Source organism: Haliaeetus leucocephalus, unplaced genomic scaffold (assembly GCF_000737465.1).
Source record: "Haliaeetus leucocephalus isolate CR32 unplaced genomic scaffold, Haliaeetus_leucocephalus-4.0 Scaffold251, whole genome shotgun sequence".
In the NCBI taxonomy this organism is placed as follows: domain Eukaryota; kingdom Metazoa; phylum Chordata; class Aves; order Accipitriformes; family Accipitridae; genus Haliaeetus; species Haliaeetus leucocephalus.
The window spans coordinates 7,498,147-7,520,097 of NW_010972687.1; the positions used below are offsets into that span (position 1 = coordinate 7,498,147).

The following is a 21,951-nucleotide window of genomic DNA, read 5'->3' on the forward strand; positions in this document are numbered from 1 at the left end:
AATGTTCAATGGTATACGTAAGCACATTCATTAAATAACAGTGAAAAATGTGTTGGAAGGAGAGGGGACAGTATAGGACGCATTTCAGGGAATCTGGGCAGTAGTGGTATTAATGCCTTGGTTTATTCCTGTTCCTAGGACATGTGCAGTGAAAGCACTGACAAAGCTAATAAAATGAGGGATGGTTATTATAATTCTTTTATACCAAACATCTGAATAAATTCTTTGCTAGCTTTTGTACTTTCTCTGCCACTGCCAAATTTTTAAGGTTTTTATGTTGCACACAGAGCAGATTCCTCTGATGTATTGGTCATCTCCAAATTAATCTGCATCCTTGTGTTTACTCATTGATGTGTGAGGGAAGGAATGAAAAACAGACTTTGGTATCCTGAGAAAAATCATGTAGCCCTTGTGTCTGTTCCACTATATTTAAAGCAAAAATGATAATTCTTCTCTTCAAAAGTGGATTAACATGTATAGTTGAAAGAATTTTGGAAACATTTCTTATAGCAAAGAATATTCTTTGGAAGGTACAAGCAGATTTTCCTACCTGCATGAGTAAAGTAACTTTATTTAGAACTCTTAATATATATCAAACTATATCAGTTGCCCTCTCAAAACAATTTCATCTGAAAGCTCCTTCCATCTGTTCCATCCAAATAGCTGCAATATTGTTTAATTTTTAGAAGAAAAATATTAATTAAAAACCATCATACTTTCCAAAGTGTGTTGATACTACCATCAAACCCTAGACCTTTAACGGGGTTAAAAAAGGGTTTGCTGCCTTATTTTACATTTCAGTGATTGAATTTCTGACAGATCTCTTCTGATCATGCTTACTAAGGAAAAGTTGGGGCTTTCTGAGAAAAGTTGAACTGTGGAACTACAGAATTTTTCAGAGTACTGTTAAAATATTATAGCTTGTCCTATAAAAGTTAACACCTGTTGGGTTGTGGATCATTATATTTGACTGGAAATTTGAAATATGATTTTTCATTTTTCCAAGGGTTGATAATGTGATACATTGCAGTCTGAGTGTTGTCATACAAATTTTCTCTGCACATACACATGCTTCCCACCAGTTTGTTGCTGTTGGAGATTTGCTTTGGGACTAGCAGGAATCTCATGATATAGACTGAGAGTTAAACTGTTGAAATTGGTGGAGGAACGCATGTAAGAACGTTTTGTGCTTAAGAAGATCAGAACAAGTAGACTGCTGAGAGTGCTTCCAAGGAGGAGAGAAGGGTGCTGTGTGTTTCCTTTTTCTGTGAGGGAATTTGGTCTGTGATGGATTTGGGGGAAGTGAATGGAGATGTGTGGGTTTGAGAATATGAAAAATTTGCTTGGAGATTGTGGTTTGTGAATAAAATACCACCTCTGTTTTCTGGGATGGTTTTTGGATTTCCTTTGTCTGTGGTAGCATGAAGGAAATAGATGGTTTCATTCCTTTCAATTTAAAGGCCAGTCCGTTTTCTTGCCGGGTGGCAGGCATCTAGTTTGTGGTGACTGCCTGCTTTTTCCACAATATTGCATAAATTATGTCTTTGCTTAACAAAGGAGGTTACTATGTGCTTTGGTATTACAAGTTTATAATAATTTTGACTTCTAAGTCTAGTTTTAAATGTTGAAATCAAACAGTGAAGTCGTATTCATTTGATAATCTGTCTCATTCATGCTATGATGCTGCACTGATATTTATGAAGGTTCATTTCCCTTTAATTATAGCATAATTTTACAATTTCAAGCATCTTTAAGATTACTTGGAAAATTGTTATTTTCTGCTTAAATTGTTTGAAGGTGAAATTTAAGGTAGCATTTTGAACTGTAAAGAGCCAGTACAGTGAATTTGCTGGAATATTCTTTCTCATTTGTTGCATACAGAGCTATTTTGTCAAATAAAGTTCAGGGAGTTCACTGTCAGGAATACATTTTTCGTATGATCACCAGCTTGGTAGTGATAGATACTGAGTTAAAGCTATGATGTAATTCTGAATAGCCTTGCTAGTCTTCCTGAAGATAAATAACTCACAGACCACCAAAAGAAAGGTGCTTATGGCTTGGTCACCGAGCAAATTTTTCAGAGGCCTAAATTAGACTTTAGCATGATGAAGTGAGGAAGTGCTTGTCAGTTATTGAAATGGCTTTGCTACTATCTTGTATATCTTGCATATGTGTCTTACACTATTTCAAAGGTTTCTGTCTTCGCACATAAAATTTTGTGCACTTCTCAGTGCTAGCTGAAGCACCATTGTATTTTACTTACAGTACAGTGCTCCAGACAAAAATGCAGCATATCAGAGACAAGATAGTTTGGAGAGAACATAAAGCTATTTCTAAGTTACTGTAGAACATGATTTTGAGCTGTTTGGGGAAATGTTTCTCTTCCCCACCGCCTTTAGTAGCATAATAAGGTAAAATCTTTAGGGTCAGTGCTGCTTTTCTGATTTTGATTTTGTGTGATGTATTTGTAATGCTAAACATTACATATTGATATTATGTACTATATATGTAAGAGCAGTATGTGCAAGTTATGCCTTGGAAAAAACAGATTTACAGATGAATTCCTCTTTCTGAATCCCATGACTTAAGTCTGGGTTATCACGTTTCCTCTGCAACAATTTGATAGGCTAGAGATGTGTTAAAACAGTGCAGAGAGAACTGCTTTTATTCACTCGCTTTTCCAGAGCAATTGGAATACTACACTAATTTAGTGGCACGAGGATGCCTGATTTAAAAAAACTACCTGCCTTTTCTGCAAGGAAGGAGAAAAGGGTAAAATGAAGCTGTACTGTAGGTTTACAGTCTATGTAAAGTCTTAGCTTCACATAATTTTCTGAAAAGAAAGCTACTGGCAGAGAAGGTAGGATTCACCAAATCCTCTTTACGGACTAAGCAACTTCTTTTTCTTAAAAACCACATTGGGCACATCCTTGTAAATTCAAACCATTCTGCCATTATGGCCAGTATAAACCAACAGTCTCTACTTACTGCTGTTTACTTTTTCCTTATAATATCTGAGGAACAGGCCTGTGATTTTGAACAGATCATGGTATTATTGTGCTGCCTGGTAGTGCCAGATTAGATATGTTATTTGTCGCTTGAAGCTTGATTTCTGTTTTTGCTTGGCCACTCGATCTGAGTTAATACAACAGTGCATATGTATAAATGCAAATTCTTTAAGTCCCCAGAAAAAAAAAAATACACTGGAGTCACAGAGGTATTTCTGGTGCTTTCTGAGAAGAAACAGCTACATCAAATTTGCATGTGTCAGTATAACTAATATTTGCGGTGAATTCTCGGTTAACTAAATTTAAACCTGTTGGAGGTATAGCTATACAGTGATAGCTGTTGGCAGGGGTGAGGTATGTATTTGCTGTCACTGAAGAGCTTTTCTCTCCAGAACTTGGAACTGAGCCCAGCAGAAACACGCTGGCAGACACTGTGCCATCCCTTCTAGTGTCAGGCCACGGAGAGGGTAACAGCTTCTTGTTCCTTCCTGTGACTTTGCTAACAAACAGGTGGTAAGGACAATAGGATAGGCCTAGAGGTTTGAATCCAGGATATGACTTCCATGTAGAATTTATCTTTTTAAGTGTTTTCTGCTCTAAAACCACCATGAAACTGCTATACTAAAGTTTAAGTTGCAGTCAAGCAAGTATGTACAGTATGTCATAGGCACACGGATAGTTGAAGCAACTCTCAAAGAGCGATCTCCCACTTGACATCAAATTCTGCTAAAACTAAAAATTTAAAGTCATTACACTGTCTGTGGAGATTTAACTAGATTTACAGCAGAGTGACTGGATTTGGCTGTAAAACTGTTAGCTATTTGGAAACTTCAATCAGTACTTTCTGAAAAATTACACAATTTACACAACTTTTTGGTCATCAGGTTCATAAACCTAAACTGATATGAATGCCAAATACCATCTAAGGTTTTAAAAAAATTAATGTGATCAATGCTGACAATACAGAATATACAGAAATAAAATTTAACCATTTGACAAGATATAGACCCAACTGAGTCTGCAAGGAAGTATCCAACAGTAACTACCTGTTATCCAACTAGCATTAACTGGATTTTAACTGGAAACCTGATTCTGTTTGGTCTTGGTAAAAATTTTGTAATATGTTCACTTCCTGTGAGTGGTCAATATCCACATGCAAATATGACTGTATGATCTGACAAACAGAGAGAGGTTTTAGTGTATTGGCAGAACTGTTGTCAGGAGAGTACATGGGGAGCAATCAAAGATTTTCTACCTAAAAAAAAAAAAAAATAAAATCCTTGGTGATTTAAAAAAAAAAACAAAAAAACCAAACCAAAACAAAACCCAAAACCGCCTCAAAGTGGATCTTCTGACCCAAGGTAGTTTATTTGCTGCAGTCTTGCAAGGCAGGAAACCACCTCACTCTCTCCTTTTGGACTTGGAAAAATACTAATATAATCTGTATTAACCTTAGCATTTTGCCAAATACAGAATTTGGCGTTCTTAATTTAACAACTTCAAAAGTTCCTTTCTATTTTCAAGGTTTATTTGATGAATTTACAGAGCACAAGTTATCAGGCCACTGTTGGAAATCTCCATAAGAAATGTTGGATGCAATAGATGCTTCTAGAATATAAAGGTGTTTGCTTCTTTTTGGCATCTTTGAAAAGAATAGGTAAATGTATTCTGCGGCAGTGTCCTGGACAACAGGAAAAATATTTATTTAGTCCTTATGATGGACTGAAACAAATTTGGAGATGTATGAAAAGGTAAATCGATACAAGATGCAACAGAATAAAAGTTCATTAGTAGGTGATACTTAATATTATAAGACATTAGTACAGTTCTCAGTTATGCTAGCTATTTCCAGTTAAACTGTCACTTGCTATGTGATTCAATAATAATAGCTGGATGTCTTTATATGTTGAATAAAGTAATTCACCTGCACGCTAGCTGCTTCCATCTAAACTGTCCCTTTGCTATATGATTCAGCAATAACAGCCTGGATGTCCTATATAATGGATAAAGTAATTCTTAAGCACACTGAAGCTCTTCTCTCACTGGATATGATGTAATTTAATCTTATTTTTCCACCAGCATAATAAATGTGACTGTGTGTGAAAGAGAATCTGTGTTTGTGTGTAAGATTTTAGTTGGAAATAATCTTCCAAAAAGGAGGAAAATGAATGCATTGGAAAGAGTTTGATGTTCCCAAAAGATTTTGTTTACAGTTTTGGTGAACTATTAAGCATTTATTGTAAGGAGAATAGATTGTTCTAGTTTTTATAATTACAATGCTGTTCTGTTTTAATATTGCATGATCTGTGGGCTGCCATAAAGTTGTTACAAATTGAAGGGCTGATATAACATGAAATGAGGCACCTCTTCTGAATGTTGCTTTTGTTCTGTATTTAACAAATTAGTATGTTGACATTTGTCACTGATGGATTTCATTATTTGCTGAAAGGGTTTTAGGGGGTTTGACAGCATGAATGGTTTGTCCTACAGACGTTTGAGAATTGATAAAGGCATCTTTGTTCTTTGTGCAAAAGCACAACAGATATCTTATTGACTGACGCATACAAAAAAGAAGGCTTGTATAGCTGCTGCACAGAATAAACTAAGAAAATAATTTTGAAGCCATTACATATTCTTCTATGTTGTTCTCTCATTTTTTGCTAACAACATATCTCATTAATCAATGTAACAAGAAGCATTGGATCCTCATTCAGTAAAATGAAAGCATGCATTTTATACCAGTTTACATACTATTTATAGATGACAAAAATAAGAAAAACAGGTAATGGATGATAGTAGGACTAGTTAGTTAAATTTCTATTGCCCAAACCATTTTTAAGACGAGTGTGTAGAGTGTTACAGGATTTGTATATACAGAGGATAAAGGCATAGTAAAAATAATGCATTTTAGCAGGGACATTGAAAATCAGGATAGACTTGACAGTGTTGGATTTGCACTAATTCTTTTAAGTAAAATGAAAGGCTTCAGAAAATGGATTTCTAGGTACCAGTTCTTAAAAGCAAGAATTGTGGGTGATACTGCATATGGGCAAAAATTAGATCACATGCAAATTGGATAATTCTCTTAATCTCATTGTACACTCCCACATTTGTAGTTGGCACAAGAAGCAAGAGTGTATTAGATATGAACTGAAAATTTAAAAGAATTGGATCTGTGCCTCTTTTATGATTTGAGAAGTTCTGATTTTTTTTTTTAAACTCTAAGCTTTACATTTTAATTTATTTTTTTCTTAGAAATAGCAGGGATTTGTAGCACTCCCTCCTCCAGTAAAGTTTGGGATTTCCTGAATGATTCAGGAATATATCTGGAGTTTTCTCGGTCTGCAAGTGAAGTACTTGCGATAGGAATCCTTAAAAAACAGGAGCATTCCTTAGGTTTGGTTTGGTTTGTGATTCTACGCTAACTGTTGCTTGTAGAAATTTAATAAGAACCACTTCTGCCTTCAAGCAGATTTCACTTCCTTGCTGCTTTTAGAACTGTGATACCACAAGGCTTTACATTGAGAAAAGAATCCCAAAAAACTTGAAGAACAAGCAATCTCTTTTCCTTTTTTCTTGTTGGTTTGGCTTTTTTGTTGTTATTTGTTGTTTGTTCTGGTATGTGTGGATAAAAGCTTTCTTCTGTATATTAAATGAGAAAAAAATGACCCATTCTTTATTTTATTTTGTCTTGTCCATGCCAGCTTTTGAAACCACTAATGTATAGGCCCTTAACTTGAGTGAATTTTCACTGAATATGGAGAAGCAGATACATTTTGGTGTTTCTATCTGACTATTTATCATAGTTGGTTATTTCCCCTTCAGCTCTCAGCTGTGTTGTTATCTGCCAGAAACTTCATGATGTAGTAAAAGGAAATCCAGGTCTTCCAGTAATAACAATAATGGAAAGCTACATATAATGAAATCCATCCATGATCAAATAATATCCATCAGTGACAAATGTCATCATTTAGACTGGAACTGAGGAATGTTGTTAGAGACTGTTCATCATACGAATCATTTCAGCAAGAATAGAAAGAATAGTTTGAAAAGGCTCTGAAACAAATGCTATGTGCATTTTTAATATAAAACAAGAGAGTCTTTTTTTTTTAGTCTTCCCTTTGGTATATGAGAAGGAAATCTAAAAAAAAATTATCACAAAAATCCATTTTATATTTATAAAATGAGAGGTGTAAGTACATGTATCTACATCTGTTTCCATTACCCTCTTCTTGATAAAATAATATGATCAATTAAAATGATTAATTACAATGATCAATGTCCGTTAGTTGCTATTTTCTGTTCACTTTTTTTATTTCAGCAAGTGCTTAAGGTTAATTTTGTAGTTCTAATCTTATAAATCAGTTTTAAATGAGAGAGAATTAATGTAAATATGTGGTTCTAATAGAGATTTTCCACACTATTATTTGTTATTAACCATTTTAACATGGTTTATAGCATAGCTTTTTTTTTTTTTGCCCTCTTCATTTGGCCATTTTCTAATATTTGGAAGCACTAAGAGAAATGTGGTAAAAGTTTCATATGAAATCCGGAATTTAGCAAATCCAGAATGTAAACCAAATATTGCATTTATATGTGTATATAAAGTTCTTACTGAAATCAGTGAGAACATGATATTTTCTCTGTCTCCTCAGACATGAACAAAATTTTCCCTTCAGCCTCTGAACCTCTTTTGTGATGCTACCTATGTCAGCAAGAGTAGAGATGTTTTATCATTGTTGTAATCTTGCATCAGCTGTCTTATGTCAAACTGTCATGGTTTAACCCCAGCCAACAACTAAGCACCATGCAGCCGCTCACTCACTTCCCCCCAGTCCAGTGTGATGGGGGAGAGAATCAGAAGGAAAAAGGTAAAACTCATGGGTTGAGATAAGAACAGTTTAATAGAACAGAAAGGAAGAAACTAATAATGGTAATAATAACAATAATAAGATGACAATACTAATAAAAGGATTGGAACGTACAAAACAAGTGATACACAATGCAATTGCTCACCACTTGCTGACAAATGCCCATTTAGGTCCCAAGCAGTGATCTGCCCCCCCAGGCCAACTCCCCCCAGTTTAGATACTGGGCATGAAGTCACATGGCATGGAATACCCCTTTGGCCACTTTGGGTCAGCGGTCCTGGCTGTGTCCCCTCCCAACTTCTTGTGCCCCTCCAGCCTTCTTGCTGGCTGGGCATCAGAAGCTGAAAAACCCTTGACTTTAGTCTAAACACTACTTGGCAACAACTGAAAACATCAGTGTGTTATCAACATTCTTCCCTTACCTGAATTTCTTATTCTACCCTAGATAATTAACCTTTTTAAAATATGCTTACATAAGCCATTAGGAAACAAAATCTGGAGAACTCCAAAAAAGGTTCATGCCCTGCAAGTTCCTTTTTGTGATACAGAATGTGTAAGATGAAGTGAGCTAGAGCTGCTGTTAAGCATTCTGGGTGCATCAGAGGTCCACTGACACATAGCTCCTCAACTCCACAGTTCTTACTTGGGTTGACTGCTGGTTGATCTTGTCAGCTCTAGTTCCTGATGAGCTTATTACAAAGTTCGGTTAGCTCATTGGCAATACTTGGATCCCACACATCAGACTGCAGTCCACATGTAAAATACAATGTTCTTTCCTTCCTTCTTGGTTTACATCCCGAGTCAGAACATTTGAAGCAGGTAGGATTTATTACCATCCTATGACTGCAGCAGGATATCAACCACAGATAAGTTGTTTCCTGAATTTGTTTTTTTAATTAAAGGACTTTTTTTGACTTAGCACTGTCAATGTGGGAAATTCTTGTAACCCTTCTGTGGGAAGTGATAGTTTCAGTCTATCATTTTAACATTGTATGTTTTGGTTGGGTGATGGAGGACAGAAGAGCCTAGCCCCAGAAGAAAACTGGAACTTCAAAACAGAGCATAGTTTAGAAAAAATTAGAAAGAATAAGGCACATTTTTGGCAAAACTGGTGCAAAAATTGAAACCTCCAAAATGGTTCCTGTCTGCTAGATGTCCATTTTGTTAGGCAACTAAATAAATATCTTGTTTTAAAAGGTACAGCTCTGCATTTTATACTTTAAGTCCTTTAAGATAGAATTATGAAATATGAATCCTACTTTTAGGATTGACTGTCCTATGGTATTCAAAGAAGAAGTTACTAGATGGTATCACCCTGTATGTGGTTAGTTCCCATCAATCTAGTTTTAAAAGAAAAAAGAAATTCTTCAGTAGTTTGGTTTGTTTCTTGACTTTTATTATTTTTTTTTAATTGTTAAAAAAATAAAAAATACTGGCGATTCTTTTTTTAATACTTTGACCTTTTACTTGTGTAAAAGTTTCAGAGCAAGTTATGATTGAAATTTTGAGGAAATTTATGCAAATATATACATGATATAGCATGAAACAATATAGCATATTTTTTCATTTGTGAACATAAAGTTAAGAGAATTGAATTATGGGGAATGAGTTGGGTTTGGGTTGATACAGTTTTCCTTTAGGCTGATCTTATATTAGCTTGGAGTGCATCAAATTCTTTTGTTTATTTTTTGAACCACATCAAACCTATATCCTTTTTGTTCAGGCCAGTATGATCGGTCCTTTTGCAGTAGCAAAGTAAGGTCTCCTGGCATATAAAAATTACATATCAACTCTTGTAAGTATTTTCAATGTGGTTGAGTTTATTTTTGTTATTCATAAAGTTCCAGAGCAAATTTGGTATCTGAAGAAAATTTACAAAATTTCCTCTGTGAATAATGTCTCGACAAATCAAATAAATAGTTGACTTGTAAATCCAAGGACATTGGAAGGTGGTGTATGTCACAGTTATATGTGATAAATACATACTTTCTTTTTATTAAGGTTTTTACTTAAAGGCTTTTCATTTGGTGTAATATGGGATTGGAGATAATGAGAAATATCAAGAGTTGTTAACAAACCCAGTTGTCTGTGTAGCAGCTGTTTGAGTGTGTAGTCTTTTTCCTTTCACGGTATAATTTCTTCAGTTTTATGCCAAGTACCGGTTTTGCTGTTGAACAGTAATAGAGTTTCTCCTGAGAGGATTTCACCCTTGTTAATACACATCCCGACTAATTGGGTTAGTACAGCAAAATAAGAGTGAAGTGATTGTCTGCCAGTTCATGGAGCAGCTGCTGCTCAGGTGTTCAGATCATTAATTAGGTGCTTGACTGAAATTTGAATGTTGAATTGCTGTACTGAGTTGGCTGATACCATCCTCCTTCCAACACAGAGGGGTTGGTCTTTCCCTATTGCCTACCCATGTATTATTGCATGATTTATGGAGTAAAAAGTTAGTCATCTGCTCTAGAATGACTTTGAGCAGTAACTTCTAGTCACTTGTTGGTTTCCCATTATGGTGCTAGGAAGGGAAAACTTTACAAAGTTTCCATTATTTCTGGACCAGAGTATTCTAACTACTGGTTCCTTGTCTCTGCAACTGCATCTGCATGTATATTTGAGTTTCTGGTACGCTATAAACCTAGGAGATTAAAAAGGAAGATTGTCTCTGTAGCTCTCTCAGTACTGGATTGTAACATACACCGGAATGCTGGAGATTATAGAGGTAAGTAGGTGGATGTTGCATGTTCTTGTGTCTGCATTCCAATGGCACAAGTGTCCTCGAAGGTAAATTAAGCTATCATTTGAAGATACCGCAGACAATACGCTAATACTGTTCTTTGTATCACCAGAATAATGTAGGCTGAAGGCAACTGATGAGAGATTTCACAAACTGTATGTAAAGAGCTGTCATTTAATTGTCTAACTTTCTCAAATTCCAGTATGTTGAAAGATATATCTTAATTTTAATGTGTTCCTATGGAAATATTTTAAGAGAGATTTCCCATGCTCATTCTACATGTTTAAGGGATTTTCTAAAAGTACAATAACCATCTAACCCATTTACTATCTGACTACCTTTTTCTAAATAGGAAAAGGTAAGCCATATGCGGAATACTATCAAAACATGAAAAATAATTTTTTTTTACTATGTAACTTCCATCTGTAATAGTGATCTTGACTCCAGAAGCATAATTTTCCAGCTGATACTGTCTTGGCTCTGTTATTTCAAAAAATACATAAGAAAATGTATCTGCAAATCCCTGTGTGTTAAGCGGGAAAGACTCCTGCTTCAAAAGGAATGGAACAAGTCTGTTAGAAATGAGCTTCATGTTCCTAGCTTAAATGTGTACTTAAGTTCTTGCATGTACCTTTGGCTAGAGTTGTGCCATGTGTCTCATCTGGTTTTGTGTCAAAACACAAAGACAGCCAAAGATAGCACACTGCTGCAGCCTGCATGCAAAGCAGCATCTGCATCTAAGTTGTAAGTCTGGAGAGAAAGTTTTGCAAAACTGCTTTCAGAGATCTGGCCTCTGAACTGGTCAGGCCACTGTTCAGAGCTCTAAGACTCATTGGAAATCTTTTATTTGTTAAAGAGACCATTTATTAAGAACATCTACATGGGTGGATTTGGATGACTGGAACATCAGGATGCTTTGGCCTTTCACACCAAAAATTTCTTTCCCATTGGAGCTCAGTTTTCCCTTCATATGCATTCATACCATAGTTACAGTGTTGAGATTACCCTTGACTGCAGTTTAACTGGGATAGGGAACTTGCTCCTTCTTTCAGTCAAATGGTACAAAGATCTAAGTTATGAGGGTGGTCAGAATAATAACTTTTTGCTTTAAAAGTGTAACAAAATGTATACTTCTTGAAAACAAGTCATTAACTTCTTTTTCTGTAAGAGCCATTGGGAACTTGTCCAGCTTGCTGGGAAGGGCTGGTGGGGTTTTTGTTTTTTCTGCTGACTGGGAGAGGTTTCCCATCTTCCTTACCATATCCAGCTAGCCTGTTCTGGCCTGCTTTAGAAACTTGGGCCAGACTTGAAAAGTCATTAGCTAGAGGCATTTATAAGCTGCACATACCTTGTCAGTTCTTCATGTAATTGCTGAGGTGAATAATTTTTGTCCATTCCTAGTGTATTAATGGATTTCTTTTCTTTTCAATTCCAATGAAAGCAACTGATATCAAGCCTTATAATTTTTTCCTAGTAAATCAAATGGATGGTAGGAGGACCGAATTCCTATTCTGGTTAAAAAGAAAAGTTTTTGGCTATTGCAATTTAATCATCATTCTGATTATCTTATTTTTCACATAGGCACTTGCTTGAATTATTGAGTGTTTCAGGAACAACAGTGATAGGAACAGTGTGCAATGAATAACATTGCACATCCTAGATGATGTAAAAAAATGTAGATTAGTTGGTATCAGTAGGGGTGGAGCAGAGTTTCTGGAAGTCAAGCATGTATTGGAAATAATACATAGACTCAAACTTCTCCCCAAACTAATAGGTGCTGGACATATTACAGAAACATGTTCAGTCTTTGATAAAATTACTCTTAAGATAAATGGGAGCTTTGCACTGCTCTGTAGTGGTATCTGTTGCTATATGAGGCTCTGAATTGTAGATATAGCTGCTTGTTAAGGGCAAACAAAAGGAATTATTTAAGGTGTTCTCAGGTGAGGAAGTTGCTGGCTGTACTTAGACTCTAAAATTCTACTGCAGCACATAATCTTATTTTTGGCCTCTTAGGAAGTTGTATTCTTATTCTTTGGCCAAAATTTAACTCATACACATTTTTCTCACTGAAGTGATTTGTAGTCCTTCTATAGAGGAGAAGATTGTCCAAATGTGGCATTTCTATTATTTAAGTGATTGGAAAAAGCAGGAAATACAATCTTTACTTTTATTGTGTATTTACCTATGGTAGACTTAAAATGCAAACCATTCTGTGAGCCTGTTTATAAGGCATGGAGTTACTTTTGTTTTGGTTAACCAAGTGGCCGACAGGCTGCCAGCAGTATGTCTGGAATGTTATTTATTTGGTCCATTTCTGCAGTTTTTCTTTGTAGCAGTGTACACATGCCACAGTTAGGGGTCATTTCCTTACAACTGACCAAAGTAATACCACCAAAGCTGCGGTTATTCTTCTCATCAGGGGCTTTATAATAAAAGGTTCATCATGTTCTGCAGCTTCTGCGCTCGCACTTTTCCCCCCATCTCTTCCTCTCTCACTTCTCTTAATTGGAATTGCTTTTGGCAAAGATTTGGAGAGCTGCTGTTTTTTCTTGCTTTATTCTCTGTGACTTGATTCCTCTACTAGTGCTTGAATTTCTTACATTGTTTCTTACAATGCCAACTGATTAAAATGTATTCACTTGCTTTGCTGGATGACTATTATTTTTTTATAAGGAGATGGTTATTGAGTATGTTTTTCTATTTAAGTGTATATCATATTTTATGGTCTGTGTTCCAGACATTCAACTGGTTGCAAGAAAACTGTGGGTGTTTTAACATTTCAATCGGAAGGGTAGGGCGGGTGGGGAAGCTCTTTGGAATGCTGACTAATAATATTTGACTCTTGGAAATGTCTTGAGGCCATGCGCTCCCCTCCCGTGCTTGGAAGGCTAGACTTAGTTTTAAAGACCTGTGGACTTGAAGGTATTACCGTTGTGCCTTGTTTCCTTTCTGACTGGCTGGAGTTGAGAAAACAGTTGACATGCAGATTATGGATGCTGAGTGTTAATGCAGGAATACTCTGCAGATGGTGGTCTTGGTTTGTGCCCTTGCTACTCCTGCCTGTGGTATGGTGCCCTGTTAATCCCTTGCATGTTAGTCAGAGGGCTTCATTCTGCTACTTTTCTTTCCTAGATGTACTTTCAAAAATTATGTAACTTTTGAGATGTTAGCATCTGTAATGTCTATAAGCACAGCCGAAGTTGCCTTCCAGCAGAACATAAGTTGGTAACTGCAGTAACTTGCAATTCAGTGTAAATGTTTTTAACAGCAGAGCAATAATTCCTAACAGGTTTCTTTGCCCCCAATTTCTTTTTACAATACTTGAGTCCAGAGCAGAGTAGGTACAGATTAGGCTGTTCTCTCCCCTGTTGTGAAAAGTGGGTATTTAGTAAATATCGAGTCTCCTTCTCACTGCTGTGCTTGTGGTAAAGGATGTTCTCCTTCCTCTGCATTTGCAGAAATTATTAACTCTTATTGTCAGATGGTATCTTTTTAGCTTGTTTTAAGTTTTAACAAGCACTTGTGCTTTACTATACATGGCTCTTGTTGCTTTTGGATAGTGATTTGTTTTCTGTATAAAATGTTTCTGCTTTATTTATTTCCAGCTTTGATCATTTAACTGATAAATACTTGCTGCCTATATACGCACCTGCTCATCTTTTATTATCCTGGCTTATATATAAATGCTTCTATTGAAATAAATAAGTCTTGTAATTTGAAAAATATAAAACTTTGGTTTAAGTTACTTCTTACAGGTAATAGCTGTTTGACGGTTGAATACAAAACAACTACTTGGCAGAATTTTAGTTTGATTTTCTGCCAACCAACAATAAAGTATAACCTAATTCCTAAAAATGCCTGAGCTATAAACTATCAGTCATGACCTAGCATGCATATAGTAATAAGAGGCTGACAAGGCTAATAAAGCCTATATATTATTATGGCAATACAGTGCATGTTTTAACAGGTCAATAATGTATTTGTCACTCATTCCTATTGTGCAGCCCACACATCATCTTCCTGTCACAGAGTGTACTACCAGGAGGGAGCCATCTCTGTGGAACACGTCTGTGCCATGAAATTGCTCATGCTTGGTTTGGACTAGCCATTGGTGCTCGTGATTGGACTGAAGAGTGGATAAGTGAAGGGTTTGCCACTTTTTTAGAAGATATATTTTGGGCTAGGGCACAACAGGTAAGGTGATGATACATCACTTCTCAATTGAATTATGTGGAAATCAAAATTATATATCCCGCTGTGAATTAGATATAAATTATAACTCCTGTGTTATGAAGATAAGTCTTTTAAAATAATACTGGAATTTGCATGCTAATTTGATTTTTAAAAAAAATAAATTAAAATAAAAGTCCTTCCTGATCCACAAGGAACACTAATCTTTACAGAGGTAGAGGTCAGTGCAAATAAGAATGGAAACATCTGTTTGTCAATGATTACCTTTCCACAAACGTACTACTCAGTTATTAAAATTCAGCTGTCAAACAGCTGCTCTGCATTCCTTCCACTTGTATTGTGTTCCTGAAACTGGAGCAATCAGCAGAGTCTTACTGAATATTGTAATATGCAGGTACCTAATGAAAATGGTCTGGTTTTGTCCAGTGGACAGCCAAGAAGCGTACTCAGAACAAAATGGAAGCTGATGAAATGGCCATCAGCACTTAAACTTTTTTTCCTCTTATACTGCCTAGCAAGAGTTACTGTCATATCAGAGGCTTAGAAATCATTGTCTGCCTTAAAGTGGAAAGCTCATAAGCTGCATATCAGCTAGTAAAGTGGTTTTGTGATCCAATTTGTATTTTTGTTGTACCTCTGCTACCACAAGCATTTTGTGCGTTAGTGATTTTTTTTCCTGTGCTTTTGTCAGGCCATGGTTCTACCCCTTAAGTCTGCAGAGCTTCATCTGTGGAAGAGCAGATGGCTATGGGAACTGACATCATATACTCTTCTGAACCTCCATTTTATTAAGTATCAGGCATATTTATAGCACCAAACAAAACAGAATTCCTTGTCACTTACCATGTTTCTGGAACAAGAAAGAGAGGAAGGCTGTCCAAACAATTTGCTTTTCCCTTCTGGTCCTAAAACTCACTGCCGCCCTTACACTGAGCTTCACTCCTCTGCTGTGAGCTGTTCACATTAATTCTATGCTTTTGTGAGTCACTTGAAAGCATTTTCATTATAGTAGACACCCTTCCATGTAGCTGAATGGAAAGGAGGAAACAACAGAACAGGGTGATTAGTGCCCTTGTTAATTTATAAGGTCAGAAAATTGCTTTTTCTTTTCCTTTTTAGACCTATTGAGTAGTTTTGGTGCTGTGCAATTGTACAGTTGTAGGATTATGAGTATATTCCATAGTGCCTGACAATAATTTCAGTTGTGACTGAAATATTGGTGTAATGCACGATATTAGCTGCTTTTGCTTTCTCCCATGTTCCATCTTTTCTTATAATACAGAAGCATAAATTAGTAGTCATTTGTAAGCTGACAACCTGACATTTATTTCTGTTAATATTATGTAAATGGGGGGAAATACAACAGGGAGCTTTCACGAGTGTGGCAGTAGTAGTAGGGAAGAGCAGTGAAGTCTGGACACAAAGCAGCTCTTTGCTTCCAAGCTGGGAAGAGTAAAGATGTAACCAAAGCCCCTATGCCAGGTATCTGTACTGTATGTTCAGTTCACTCATTGCCAGTCACTAAAGGGAAAACATGCCCATCTCTCTCCTCAGGCAGAACTATTTAACTGACTATTGATTTGATGTGCACAGTGAGGCTTCTGTTTTGCTTAGTGCCGCTATTAACTCTCATAGCGGCAACTGATATTTTTTGGTTATGGGTTGTTTATGGTTTGGGTTTGTTTTTTTTTAAATCGTGGATACTGGTACTGTTTCCTGCATGTTCTCCACATTAAAGGGAAACAAAACAAGTTTTTCTTTCTGAAAATTATTCTCTGTTGGGAAACAGCGATCAGTGATCTGTGGTTTTTGTATACTAAGCAGCTGTCACATGATGAAGTAAAAGGGCAGCAGGAATTGAAAGCTTTACTTCGCTGGCGCCGACTCAGAGATGAGGTGCAGAACTCTGAAGAAGAGCTGCAAGTTTTAAGGTAACAATATGACAGTGTAATCTTCGCTTTTGCATGTTCTCTGTCTCCTGTTTTCCACCATTTTCTCTCTTCAAAGGATATACACCCAAATCATCTGATTAAATCCACTGCATTTCCTTATTTCCTTCTGAAGAAAAAAGAAAAGTCAAATTAAATTGACTAGGTTATTCATCTTCTGTATAATGCAATTGCTTTTCTCTTTGTTATAGAAAGCTTTCAAAAATCATGGGATTTAGTTTGATATAAAATGTCTCTAAGCACTTTACAAGAGCCTCTATTCAGGGAAAAAGAAAAGGCCGTTTCCTGAGCAAAGTTCAGTGTTTGAAGCCGTAACAGATTCATTTTCTGTGGCTGAAGACAAGCACATACAGGAGTATGGTATCTAATGGCCAAGCTGAATGAAACTTTAAAAAACAAAGGAAAAAGCATAATGAACTATATAAATCTACTTTCTCTTTAGAAATGACTAACAATGATAATATTTAAATAAGATTTGGGACTTTAGGTACCAGATGCTGAGCTGAAGGCTTCTTCTTATGTAGCTAAAGACATTAGATCAAAAAAAGATTCTTGCTTTGCTAATGATTAATAATCTACGCTGTTCTGATTGTGTGTTGGGAATTTGCCATAGTCCTTTATCTTGAATGACTGCCTAACACCACTGCTGCTTGTCTCCCCACAGTCTTTGACCAAGAAAAACACGTTTACTAATCCTAGCTCAAATTAGGCCTACACTGACCAAATCATGGAATTGCAGGGACGGATTTCAAGAAATTATGTAGACCACTCTCCTACCCTGAAATACAGGCAGTATACACAGACCATCTTAAGCAAGTTTTTACTAACACGCTCTTAGAAACCTCCAGTAAAAAAGTTTCCACAGTACCTAGCTAAGCTGTTTTAGGGTTAACAGTTAAAAATTGCTTCCTAATGCACAGTTGAAATATTGTTTATTTCAAATACTGGAGGTTTCTTCTTTTCTTTTACCAAGGGGAAGTGAAGAACAAATTGATCCCCTTCTTCTAAATAATCAACTTTTAAATGTTTTTGGAAGACTGTTGCCATTTCATTCATTTTGAGGTCTTCCCTTCTTTTTGTGCTTTCCCAGTAAGCCTAAAAGCCTTTTACATTTGGGCATTAGAGACTGTTCACCAACACATAAATTCCTCTCTGGCCTCATGTCATCTGAAAACATGTCATCAACTGCATAACTGTTTTACTTCATGTTTATCGATGAATTGTATATCCTACATGTAAGCAGTCAGTGAAGTTACACATTTGCAAGTATGCGTTTTGATGATAGGTGTAAATACAAAAGCAAGCTTTATCACTAGCTGTCATACAGCTGTTCCCAGCACAACTACTGATTGACAGATGCTGGGAGTTTTGTTTGTTTGCTTTAAAATAAATTATTTTTAGGAACATTGGTTCATGTGATATGAAGCTTATCTGGATGTGTGTTTTCCGTTTTCAACATTATGGAATCAGGTTTGTTGTCTTTTGCATTAATTATGTAGTTGTTACTTTTAATAAAATGTGTATATGTAAATTTTTAAAATCATTTGTCTAGGGCCCTAAATATCCTTTGTAGTTTGAAACTCAGGAAAGATTGATTTATTCTGAAATTGAAACTTAAGCTTTCTATTGACTTCCACTGTTGGTGGACATAAGTGTCCGTAATAAGCATGCTGCTTATGTTTTACATAGTGGTATTCTCAATGCTAATACAAAAGAATGACAAATCATTTACTCATTTGAAAAAATATGCCTCTAATATACATTTCAGGAGAGGAACATGTTGCCAGCTTGGGATTCTGGCAATCTCTTCCTCTCTGATGTCTCTAGTTTCCTATGGTTGCATTTAAGGACTCTCCACTGGTTTCAGTCAGATGTAAATATTCTCTACTATTTTTGTGGCATGGACTTGAATAGGTTCTCTCTTTGCATGTTTACTGTGTTTTTTTTTTAATTTTCTTCTTCCTTCTGAAAGTATGTCCATGTGCTTTCTAGAGTCAATACACAAGAGAGAAAATTTCAGTCTTGGCATTGCACTGGGTTTTGAGTCTGTACTGAGGCTTGCACTAGTTCAAGCTTGTGTTTTTATACAAGGACATTAAAAGTAAATAACTGTCTGTTACTTCTTACCAATTAAATCAGGAAGAAAAAAAATCAGCCAATGCACTCTTCCTAAGCATAAGCTTATTCCTCAAATACTTTTTTTGTTCCCTGCTGGATGATCATATGATTTTCTGTGCTTTCTCCTGACAGCAGGAAAACCCTGCCCAAACCTTGTCAGCTGATCCTATTAACTTTTGATCCCGCAGACGAATACCTCTTCAGACTAGGTGAAAGCCACTTGTCAAACTGGTCATCAGCATGATGTTTCTTGTTATTATGGATATTTGAGGTTATGTTATAGTAGCATCCCATAAGCTACCTGTGAAAAGAACTGAAAGAAATGTGAAATGAAATGAAATTAAATGAAAGAGATAAGTGTCTTTTCAGCAGGCAGCAGCTCTGAAAGGCAGCACCCGCAAATCTTAGTATTGAAGAAGGAATCTGTGGCACTGTAGTGCTCATACAGGATAATTCAGACAGAATCCTATGTATTTTCTCACAGAGTTTGAAGCACACCTGCAGGGATAAAAGCACCTGTGAAATATATCCTGGCACTCATTTTGCTGGCAAGCATCAACACTGGCACTCTCATCCAGTCTCTCATGTTACGAAAGCAAAGAAGCTTAGAGAAGTCCATTTTGTTCTGTGGAATAAAGCTGGTGTTGAGATTGTTTCATGTCCTAGCCCTTATGACTGAACCTCAGCTTGTGATTCTTCATTAAGACAAACCAGTGTTCATATCTAAACTCTTGAGTTCCACTTGAGTCAAAGTCCATTTCCCTCCTGAAGCAACGGTCTCTCACTGCTCTGTACATTTTTAAAGAGTTTTGTTCTATCACACTGATAGGATACATGCCTTTCAGATGGTCTCTTATAGAGGTTTTCAGGACTACCTAGGGCATCAGAGCATTTAATTACCAAGGATTTCCTGGTGAGTTGTACTTTCACTTTGTACAATGTACTTTGCCACCCAGCAAACAAAGCAGCATCTTTTACTTTGTTCAGAAATTTGCCAGTATCTAAAATGTGCCACATAGCAGTTTGAATACCTTGAATCAGCTTGCCTTTAGCATTATGCCTAGTTTCATCTACTAGGTTAGATGCCAGGTTTTGTAGGTCAGTGTAACAAACTTTCAGTCTCTGTACTTTCAATGTGTTGTAAATATAGTAAGCATTGCTTTAAAATAGTGTGCTGAAGTACTGACAGCAGAGAACAGGGTAACTTTATGAATATTTACACTCTTTTGTAGAAAGTATCAGGGGTACATATACATCCTTTGCAGAAGGAAGTTCTTCAGTACCATCATCCAGATGGGATATTGCTTTCTAGTCACCTACTAGGATCTACACAGGCACAAAGTTGGAAGAGGAAGGAAGGAAGTATGGTTGTGTAATTTAGAATAATTGTGATTATGGGAGGTATTTCAGTTTACTGTGGATCCTGTAGCCTGTGCTTGCACTCCATTTTTCAAAATCTATAGACTGGGCTATTTATTATGAGAGAAATGAAGCAGTTTTGGCTTTTTATATATGCAGATAACAATGAAAAGTCGCAAATGAAATGCCAGCAGGCCTTCCTTCCAGGAGGCTGACTCAGAATGGAAATAGGTGGACCTCTTCTCTCGTGTAGTGGGTCTGCAATGATTACATGGTCTTGAAGAACTGGAGTTAACATAGGATAAGAAATCAGTCATGGATCTCCTCCTTTCAATGTTGAAGGAATATCTTCCTTGAAAGAAAATATGGACTATAGCACGATAAAGGACTGTGTTAGGAACAGTGTGAAATTGAATCTGCATTTTTTCCCTGTTTTATTTTAAATAGTTATATTTTATCAAGATTTTACTATGAAGTGGTTTTCATGTGCACAGGCCCTAAATACAGTGACTAAAGGGGGGGGGGGGAACAGCTTAACACTCTGGACAAAACTCTGATAGGAAACTATTACACAGATACAAAAAAGGAAGAGTGTTTTCCTCAAAGCAGACATAGATATGCAAGAAATTTGATCACAGGGATTAGCTCATGAGAAGTGTATGAGTGATGTGGTTTGAAGAATCCTGCACTGCTGTGGCCTCTGTTGCCCCTATTCTGTAGAAGTGAGGGAAAAGATGTTTGGTTTCCAAAACTGCCCATTTCAAAATCCACACTTAGAATTGGAGAGGTTGTTTCAGTCACAGTGTTAGGCTCCTAAGACAGACATCTTTTCTCAGACCACTGTTAGCTGGGATGTTTTCTGGAGGGAAGAAAAAAAAGCTAGAGGGCTCTTCAGTACTATGCCTGTGAAGGCACTGCTTCCAAATGAAGAAAAAATATTCGCATAGCTTCTCTTTAGTTTCACTCTGTGCTCATAAGAGCCTAGAAGTCCTCCACACTTTACTGCTGTGGATTAGTGGCACATCAGATGCTGTATTACATTTTAAAATCAGACAGTGAAGTAGAAGGTTTGTTCTAGACATTATTTTCTGTAAAACCCAAACCTCTGTGTGTGTGTGAAAGGCTTCCTCTTTTAAAACTTCAACTACTTCTCTTCCAACCCCAAGCAGCAAAATGAAAAGCAGAACATTATTTCTTCTGTAGTGTATTGCATGCAGATGAAGGATGTTATTGCAAGTACATTCATGTAAGCTGTTAAGCCAATGTTCAGGTATAAGAAGAGAAATCTCTAGTTGAACATAATGACCCATTCCCCTTCCCTTTTTCTTTACTTGCTTATTCAAGACTTAATTAGTGTGTTACCGTTTCAGGCCCAAAAAGGAGAGCACAGGAGAATTGAGTGAGTCTGGAGCATCTGTTGTCAAACATGGTCTTAAAGCAGAAAAAATCTTCATGCAGGTTCACTATTTGAAGGTGAGTGTTGTCAGCTGATTTTTATTGAAATTGCTTTACTAATATGGTAAAGACTTCTTTCTTCTAGACATCAGCAAATTCATAGCATCCTATTTGTTTCTGGCTTAATTTCTTGCAGGGTTATTTCCTTTTGCGGTCTCTGGCAAGGACAATAGGAGAGGCTTCATACCTTGCATCTTTACGAAAATTTGTCCATAAGTTCCATGGGCAGCTTGTCCTTTCTCAGGTACTGTTCTTGGGGT

At 36.5% G+C, this 21,951-nt stretch overlaps 1 protein-coding gene across 1 annotated transcript in view; it reads left to right on the forward strand.

Annotated features, from left to right (window-relative positions):
* LOC104832467 (chromosome unknown open reading frame, human C9orf3) overlaps positions 1-21,951 on the forward strand; it is a 181,277-nt gene that overhangs the window by 49,902 nt on the left and 109,424 nt on the right. The window contains exons 6-9 of the mRNA XM_010568670.1: positions 14,624-14,813; positions 16,635-16,741; positions 21,607-21,709; positions 21,828-21,935. Coding sequence (XP_010566972.1) covers positions 14,624-14,813; positions 16,635-16,741; positions 21,607-21,709; positions 21,828-21,935 — 508 coding nt within the window. The remainder of the gene's footprint in view (positions 1-14,623; positions 14,814-16,634; positions 16,742-21,606; positions 21,710-21,827; positions 21,936-21,951) is intronic.